Source organism: Herpailurus yagouaroundi, unplaced genomic scaffold, assembly GCF_014898765.1.
Source record: "Herpailurus yagouaroundi ecotype Mexico unplaced genomic scaffold, PumYag 141, whole genome shotgun sequence".
Classification (NCBI taxonomy): Eukaryota; Metazoa; Chordata; class Mammalia; order Carnivora; family Felidae; genus Herpailurus; species Herpailurus yagouaroundi.
The window spans coordinates 31,039,152-31,048,745 of NW_024412396.1; the positions used below are offsets into that span (position 1 = coordinate 31,039,152).

Genomic DNA, 9,594 nt, shown 5'->3' on the forward strand with positions numbered 1-9,594 from the left:
TCTCTCTCTGCCCCTCCCCCGTTCATGCTCTGTCTCTCTCTGTCCCAAAAATAAATAAACGTTGGAAAAAAAAATTTAAAAAATAGCAATACTCATGTGGTCTGGGCCCTACTTATCGCCACTTTTTATCTCATAGCATGTTTCTCCTCCCTCTCCATGCTTTAGTCACATTGGCTTTTCATTTTCTCAGGTGTGCTAGGATTTCTCCCTCCTCAGAGCCTTTGCACATGCTGTAGCTTCTGCCCTAAATGTTTTCTCCCTTCCTGTCCCTTTGCCTGGTACATCTCTATCCATTAGGTCTCAGCTCAATCATCTGTTTTTCGTGGAAGACTTTCCCAATCTTCCTTGTATCTCACCATTCCCCTGTTATATGCCCTCATAGCTCCATGTACCTCTTTTTAATGGCATTTATTATAATTTTGCCTTTATATTTTGTTCAAGATTCTTTGGTTAATGCTTGTCTTTTCCATTAGATGATAAATTCCATGAGAACATAGCTATATCATTTTTGGCTTATTATTGTATCCCTAATGCCTTCTACAGTGTCTGGAACATATCTGACACTCAAACAACATTTTCTGAATGAGTAGGTAAGACGTTAGTCATGTAGAGATGGTTCAAACAAGGAACTTGAGTCTTGATCATAAAGAATATATAGCACGGCAATTAAGGATTGGGGGTGGTGGAATGAAATAAGATATATGTTTAAAAGTAAAAGATATGTGTTAAAAAGAATTTTTTGCCTGTACTGTGTATTGTGTATTATGTGTTAGAAAGAATCAATGTTGGAAACAACGTTTGAATGGTTGTAGCAGATACCTAAACGGGAAATAAAGGCTTGAATTAAATTTGTGTTAGTTCCTGTTTTTTTTTTGAGACTTTTTCAGTGTAAATCAAGTTGAATCTCAGTTTTCTCTACTGCTGGTTTGGGATTGACTTTCATGGCCTGGTTAGTGAATTATCCTTGTTCAGCTGTTTTCCATCTTCCAATATGTGCTGTTCTTATTTTATTTCCTGTTTTTGTTGACTTATTATTTTTTTACATCCCTTTACTGTAGTTTTAGTGGAGTTTTGGGAGAGAGCAAAATTATAGGCATACTTTTAATATACTACTTTACCTTGGAACTCCCTCTGTTTATTATTAAAACTCTTTATTGTTTATTGCAATAAAATTGCCTTTCACACTGGCCAAGATTTTTGTTAAGTGACAATTTCAATTGATTGCAAAACTGAGGATAAAAGGGTGGGAGCAAAAATCGGTACAATTATTTCTGGATAACATTGTTTCTTCAAAGGCTTAAAATGTACATACTTTTTGAACTAAAATTTCCAACTCTAAGAATTCACCTACGGAAATGATATAGCTTTACGATTGTTCACTGCAACGTTGTTTATGATAATAAAAAATTGTGGGGCACCTGGGTGGCTCAGTCAGTTAAGCATCCCACTTTGGCTCAGGTCATGATCTCAACGTTTGTGAGTTTGAGTTCTGTATCTGCCTCTGTGCTGAGAACTCAGAGACTGCAGCCTACTTCGGATTCTGTCTCCCTCTCTCTCTGCCCCTCCCTCTTTCCCCTCCTCCTCCCCCCATCTCAAAAATAAACATTAAAAAAAAAAATCAGGGGTGCCTGGGTGGCTCAGTCAGTTAAGTGTCTGACTCTCCGTTCCGTTCCAGCCCAGATCATGATCTCACCGTTTCGTGACATGGGGCTCTGTGCTGATGGTATGGAGCCTGCTTGGGATTCTCTCTCTCTCCCTCTCTCCCTTTCTCTCTGTGCCTCCCCCAACCCCCTCTCTCTCAAAAATAAATAAACTTAAAAAAATTTTTACATATTTAAAATGTTGCCCAACCATAAATAAACTATATAATTTCACAAATCACATATGTAGTTGTTAAAAATTATATTGTTGAAGCAAGTTTCTTACACAGCACTACTCCAGAGAGTACACAATACATGGTCATTTGCCAAGATATATGCGAACCCTTAGAACAAATTTAGCTCGTGTTTCTCTAGCACTAATTTTACTAGTGATTTGGGAGTGTGGAGGGGCTACTAGTGATCCATCCCATGGTCCTCTGTCCCTTTCTTCCTTGATAACAAAACTCTGATTTGTAGCAAGGGATGTTGCTGCTGAGAATAAAAGATTACATTTCCCTGTCTCTGTGGTAACTGGGGGTGGCCTAAGGGCTAAACACAAACCTATACGAAGTCAATGGAGTTGTGAGAGACTTCTAGAAAGGCTACCTTGATGTAGTTGACTGTATGGGGATGAGGAGAGGAGACGAGCATTTCGCTCCTTTCTTTACTTAAAGGCCTCTGCTCGTTTACAAAAAAATTATAAATACATATTTAAAATTATTATTAAAGTAAAAATTAATACAAATATTCAAATATCTAATTCAATTTGAGGGGTGTAGGGAGAGGAGAAAAGGAATGGGATGTGGGAGGGCAGTTGATTTGCTTCTATGAGAATCTTGATAGGCAACGCTAATTTTCCTCTATCATGATATCTAACTTGAAAGGCTGGCAAGGCTCATAAACTGCTTGCGAGACTCCTTTCGGTGTTTCGTATAATTGTAACTTTTCTAGATAAAATAAGAGCAGGTGTGAGGTTACTTCACTTTGTAGAACCCAAAATGCAGGCTCTCCTCCTCCCAAATTTGCCGCGGATCTCATATGTGGGATTTAGACTCTATGACGTGGATTTCTCACTGTGCCTCCTCTCTGTGCCATCAGAAAACCTTACCTGAGCCTTGGACAGAGATGGCCGGCATACGTGTTTAGAATTTGCCGCAGAAAAGCCTTGACCTCTAGGACAGACAGACGCTCGCTGGGTACCAATCCGGTGAGTCGAGCCAGGCACCGCCCCTCTGCGAAGCCAATAGCTCGGGACGGAAGCAGTAGAGGCGGGGCCAGCCCTGCAGGCACCGTTGTGATTGGCACGCCGGCTCCCGCAGCCTGAGAGGTTGCCCCGAAGACTATCCGGAGAACCCGGGGCGAGTGCGGATCTACAAAGTTTGTCAGCTCCGGGGCGCCGTAGTGGCTTTTACCCCAGCGGGGTGGGCTGGGCCGGGTGGCTGGAGCTCGGCTCAGTTTTGGACATCCTGATGGCCGCGGTGTTTCTAGTAACGCTGTATGAGTATTCGCCGCTTTTCTACATTGCGGTGGTCTTTACCTGCTTCATCGTGACCACTGGCCTCGTATTGGGATGGTAAGTGCCCCGTAGTTAGAAACAAGGAACACAGGGGCGGACCGCTGGGGCGTGGGGTCGCGGAGAGCAGCGGGCGGGGGGCAGGGGCGAGCATCGGAGGCGGGGCGGGGGTGCTGTGGGGCTGGGGCGCCTGTGGCTGTGGGGGAGCTGGTGTCGAGAACTCCTACTGGCTCCTGGAGGAAAACTAGGTGCGGGGCGCACCTGCATCGCTGCTGTGCATCACTGTGCCGTCCCTGTCGCTGCAGGCATCTGGGGGTGGTGCCGGATTGAGGTATTTTACCCAGCTTTGTGTCTAGCAGTTCGTGACGGCCTCGTCTTGGTGTTGGGATAGAGTGCTTGTCCAGCAGGCTTCTGTCCCGGATTGGGGCCTACTGTGTGCCCAGAGTGAAGTCAGTCACCTGCGCTACAGTGCGCCGACGTGGACAGTAAACACAGTTGATTGTTGTTCTGACCAGAACTGAGCACTTGGCCTCAGATCTTTCAGCGTAACTCCGAACTCTGTTACCGTTTGAGAATTTAATGGTCTCTAGATAAGTTCCACGCCATTTGGAGTAATATTTAGTCGAAAGAGTTATGAAGTCACAATTTTAGAGATAGAAAAGACCTTTGAGATAAGTTATATTAACGCGTGGGGACAGTTTACCCATTGGAGACAAGGAGAATAGACTGTTAGATAATCCCTGAGCCGTTCTTCTAGCTCAGAGATTCTAAAATTTCTCTCTTGAGGAGGTGCCATTGTATCATGTTTAGAGAAGCCTTATGAATACAGCTAGTTGAAACCATCTTTCTAATTCATCCACTGAGGAGAGAAACATGGGCTGGATTTTGAAGAATAAGTATTTTGAGAAACAAATGGAGTTAAATGTTTATGGTAGAGAATAGAATGCATTTCAGAGATACAACATGAGCAGAGGGGCAGAGGAAATGTGTTATTGAATAGCTCAGCCTGTGTAAAATGAGTTTTAAAATAACCTGTGATCACATATATGGGGTTACTGTACAGACAGGAAACAAGCCCCCTTCCCTTTTTTAACATTTATTTATTTTTGAGAGACAGAGTGCGAATGGGGGAGGGACAGACAGCGAGGGAGACCCAGAATCTGAAGCAGGTTCCAGGCTCTGAGCTATCAGCACAGAGCCTGACATGGGGCTCGAACCCACAAACCGTGAGATCATGACCTGAGCCAAAGTCAGATGCTAAACTAACTGAGCCACCCAGGCACCCCGGAAACAAGCCCTTTTTAGTTTCTGAAACTATATGCCATCTTTCAAAACTAAGCACAGTTTTAACATTTCCATACTGTTTCCCACTCTGCCAGCAGTAGAGCACAAAATTCCTTGTTTGTGGGTAGGAGAAGACTAAGACGAGTCTTAACCCAATGTGTTATTCTTGGTTCATCAAATTTTATTGCTATTTATTGTTCATTTCAAGAAAGTTTGTAATTGGATTTACAACTTGGTTGCCCAAGTGAGAAAAGCAGTCTTTACACAGGATTTCTTAATGACTATAGTGTTAGTATTATTCCCTTAAAGAAATGTAATTTTCTTCCATTAAATGTAATTTTCTTCCAATAGGTAACTAGTTGATCATTGCATTATATCCTTAAATTTTGATTTTCAGTAGGCCAACTAGTTAGATATCTTAGATATCTATCTATAGTATTGGGAAGAGAAAAATGAATGAGGGCCATATTGATAATGACAGTGGCATCTGTGGGTAAAGGTAATCAGGAACCTCATGTTTATAGTGGTTAAGAAACAGACTTTGGAGTCAGACGGGCCTAGATTCAAATTCTGGCTCTGCCCAGTTTTAAGATTTGTTTTGAGACTTAATGATTGCCTAACCACTCCACTGAGGTATGACTTTGGAAGGGTAGAAGGCCAGGTAATTGTAGAATTTTTGGAAGTCTGGGCTATGCATTGCTGAGGCCACAAGACCATGTAAGTGCCAGTCACTTTCATTCTGATTTGGACCTAACCAGTTATCTTGAGTCTTGGTTCCCTGTACCTTGGTTAGCTTTGTCCATGTAGATCAACTTTTTACTAGTGTTTATTTGCTAACCTAAGCCAAGGCAACAGATTCATTGAGCAGAAACAAAGAAAACCATTTAGATATCACAAAAGCAGCTTTCCAATAGTACCCCAGACCGAAGGTAAACTCATTAAACCACTGTGCTTTTCACCCATGTTATTTCTTTTTAAAGTTTATTTACTTATTTTGAGAGAGACAGAGAGTACATCTGGGGGAGGGGCACAGACAGAGGGGGAGAGAGAATCCCAAGCAGGCTCTGCACTGTCAGCACAGAGCCTGATGTGGGGCTTGAATCCACAAAGCCGTCAGATCATGACCTGAGCCGAAACCAAGAGTCGGATGCTTAACCAACAGAGCCACCCAGGCGCCCTCCCCCATGTCATTTTTTTTAACCTCCCCAAATATAATCCCTGTTGGTCTTGTGTCTTCGCTGTAATGGCTGTTATCTCAATACTACTCTGATTTTCTTTCCCACTGCTTCTTTCTACTGTTCTCCTTGTCTGCTTGCACTGTGTGGGAGTGGAGAAAAAACAGGAACATCTGACTATTGGAATCCCAATAGCAATGGCCAAAAATCATGCCACTGAGAGTATGGTATTTCTATTTAACTCGGTGGTGGTTTCTGTGAGCTCTAGTAGCTTATTAGGCTCTTGCTATTTGCCAGGCACTGTACAGAAAGGAGACCAAAATGCCATACCTCCTTTAACAGTTTCAAATAACGAGGGACCCTGACGCTGCAGCTGCTCCCTGCTTCCTCTTGACTACAGGTCATGAAGCTTTTGTCCCTCAGCTTTGTTGCACCTCTTTATATTCTGTTATGTGAATCTGGGACAGAACCTCTAAACCACATTTCTTCTTTACTGGCTGGCTGCCAAGCAGGCTTTGCCAGCAGGGGAGGGAGAATGGAAGGCTAGAGGACACCAGGCCTTGCTGCTTCCTGTGTGACTCTTTTTCTTGTCTGTCTCACCACAGAGATAGTGCCTCACTCTGCCATTAACAGTTGGTCCCAGTGTTTTCAGTTTATAGTTTTGCACTCTCTTAGAACCGCCTATCACACCCCTTCAAAGATACCAATACCTTTCCTGAGATCTGAGCCCCAGCTCCATGGGGGTCCTTCTCCAAACTTCTAAGCTGTAGTAACTCTCCTCTATTACTGTTCTAGGAGTGATAGCTTCTTCCTACTGGTACTACTTCTATGATAGTCACTGTCCCCTTTTTGCTTTTACAGTTCTTCAATATCTGGTTAACAATTCTTCATGTTAAATTCTCTCTGTTAGGGGCGCCTGGGTGACTTAGTTGGCTAAGCATCCAACTCTTGATTTTGGGTCAGGTCATGATCTCACAGTTTGTGGGTTCAAGCTCCGCGTTGGGCTCCATGCTGACAGTGCAGAGCCTGCTTGAGATTCTCTCTCTCTCTCTCTCTCTCTCTCTCTCTCTCAAAATAAATAAGTAAACTTAAAAAAAATTCTCCCTGTTAAAATAACTGGTGTGCTTTTGGTCTCCTGATTGGACTTACAGAAGATATTAATAAAGAGGGGCGCCTGGGTGGCGCAGTCAGTTGAGCGTCCGACTTCAGCCAGGTCACGATCTCGCGGTCCGGGAGTTCGAGCCCCGCGTCAGGCTCTGGGCTGATGGCTCAGAGCCTGGAGCCTGTTTCCGATTCTGTGTCTCCCTCTCTCTCTGCCCCTCCGCCGTTCATGCTCTGTCTCTCTGTCCGAAAAATAAATAAATGTTGAAAAAAAAATTTAAAAAGATATTAATAAAGAAATTGTTACTAAGATTGGGATCCTGGGGGAGAACCTCTCAAAGATGGGCTTCAGAGATTGCTTTGGTCATATCTTTAGCTCTTTGTCAATGGGATAAAAGGTCCTAGTAATGCATGGCATGTATTGGCATCACAGTTCATTAAATGACTATTTTTGGTTGATTGTGATAAAATGATTTCTGACGTTAAGTGCTTTGGGGACCCAGTGGCTAAAGTACTTTTTGACTACAAGGACTGAGGGATAGTTAGGTGGTTGTCTGAGACCACTGGAGCCCTTACGGAAAGAAAATGACAAGCTAAGATCTTAAAACACCCAGGTCAAGTCTTAGAGTCCAGAATCAGAGATTCTGTGGTTCTAAAGCACTTTATTTCATATAGCCCCAGAACTAAACATTGAACATAGTTTTAATTGCGCTGGGAATAGAATTAGGGGTGGGGGGTGGGGAACAGAAGATCCCAAGCAGGCTCCATGCTGACAGCAGCAAGCCTGATGTAGGGCTCGATCTCACCAACTGTGAGATCATGACCTGAACCGAAGTCCGATGCTCAACTGACTGAGCCACCCAGGCACCCCTGAAATGCCATTTCTAACAGTTTTGTGTTTTCCTCTAGATGGTTTCAAGAAAATTCTTTCCAACGCAAGTGTATTTGGCACCCTAAGCAAATACAAACTAAAGTCATAGCCTTTTCCTAAGGAGGAATGTGGGCTCATTTAGGACACTGAGTGGAAAAAAGTAGAGCCCTTAGACTTAGACTGGAGACATCTAAATTGACTTGGATAAAGCTGAGAATCTTGAAACCCCAGTTATTCTGATTCTTCCTTGTTGGAAGCAGCCTGCTTTCCATGTGTGAGAAAATTGGCCTTCCCTTGCTTGAAGGTCCTGTAATAACCTTGCATAGGGTAATTGCTTTGCAAAGGATGTCTTTACTCAGACCTATCTCTGTAACCTATTGCTATGAGGCCTAGATCTCTTCATGCTCCAAAGGACAGGGACAAAATATAACCTGGTTGGAAAGAGCCTAGGCTCAAAAAGAATTGCAAAGTTTTACTAATTTGTATCATTGGGAAGGAGGAGTATGTGTGAGAACAGATTGTAAATAGGTTAGGCCAGGGAGGAGAAACTGTAACACTAAATCAGATAAAATTTATTGATCTGGCTTTGTTCTTAAGAAATTCTGAATCTAAAGTATTAACTCAGATTTGGTTGACTAAAATTTGGACTCAGTGGTGGCCTATATATAATAAGGTTAAGATGGATAAAACTTTCCTGTCATAATGAGGAAAGAATCTGAAGGCTTAGGAAAATAGGAATATTGGACTGGATTTAATATGTGCAACTTGCACACCCACCCACCTATTGTATCCTTCAAGAGTGCACAGAAGATAGACTTTTCATGAAAGCACTGAGAAATAAATTTCCAAGAGGAGACTTGTATCCTTGAAAATTTCTGTTCTTTATAGTCTATGATAGTGGGAGCTCCTGATGTGAGGTCCAGGGGCACCTCACAGGAGTCAGGGTTGACTTGTGTTCCATAATGGGCAATGGAGGACAAAGTGGAGATTGTTTTGGCCCACAAGGATCTTTGGCAGTGACTAATGGCTTACAGTGCCTCTAGGAATAAAATAGATGGGTAGCCTACTAAACGCTACATGAACTACATAGGAAAAACTTCATGTCTGGAGCAGGAAACCTGACTTGGGTCACAACAGTGGAGAGTTACCACCTTTCACCCAGTTTATAGATATAAGCCAGTCCATAGACCTGGAGCCTCTAATTAAAGGGGAGATCAGGTCCCCTTGAGGAAGGACCCCATATCCTTCAGTGCTTCTGCAAGGACATAACTGTAAATCATCTGCCAGATCTTCCTTAGAGGTTGTTCTTTCTCAACTGCAAACATGCTCTTCTGTACTCTGTTTGGTGATACTGGGGCTGGGACTTTGCAAACCGCATTTCTCTTGTGCTAGTTTGCCCCTGATTAGGGTCTGCCAATAGGTGATGCTAGAAAGAAACTGGAAGGCTAGAAGAGGAAGAAAGGACTTCCTCTTAACAGTTTGCTTCCTTTTTCTGGTCTGTGTTCCTGCAGCACTCGCCTTTATCCTGGCGGTGGCAGCTGGCCTGAGAACCAGCAGTTTATTTACAATTTACAGTTTTTCCTCATACCTAGAACTAGCCTTATCGTACACCTCCAGAGATAACAGTACTGGCTGCCCAGCACTCCCACCACCAGTCTGCATGCCACCTCTGGGGGGTCCCTTATCCAAGTTTCTAAACGGCATTAATCCCCACTCTTCCCTTTGTTTCCCCAGTCCAAGGAGGGCGAACTGCTTCTTGCTAGGATACCTCAGTGTATCCTAGTGTTTCAGTCTTCAGTACTTGATGAACAGTTCTTTATATTAGTATTAAATTCTTTATGTTTAAATAGCAGATGTGGCTTCCAGTTCCTGCCAGCCCTGCCTGATACACTGACCTTGACCATTTCTCATCCCACTTGTCAAATGCAGTAGGTTGTGTGTGTGTGAGGAGGTTGGTGATGAGGCCCACATTCCTCCTTAGGAAAAGGCTATGACTTTAGTTTGTATTTG

The 9,594-nt window shown here is 43.3% G+C and overlaps 1 protein-coding gene across 2 annotated transcripts in view; it reads left to right on the forward strand.

Annotated features, from left to right (window-relative positions):
• The first annotated feature begins 3,034 nt into the window (after positions 1–3,034).
• The window catches only part of CGRRF1 (cell growth regulator with ring finger domain 1), a 30,015-nt gene continuing 23,455 nt past the window's right edge, over positions 3,035–9,594 (forward strand). The window contains exon 1 of one of the 2 annotated variants that reach the window (XM_040477187.1): positions 3,035–3,213. In XM_040477187.1, coding sequence (XP_040333121.1) covers positions 3,110–3,213 — 104 coding nt within the window. In that variant the 5' untranslated portion in view covers positions 3,035–3,109. Of the gene's footprint in view, positions 3,214–3,365; positions 3,485–9,594 lie in introns of those variants that run through there. The other variant, XM_040477188.1, reaches the window with a different exon arrangement.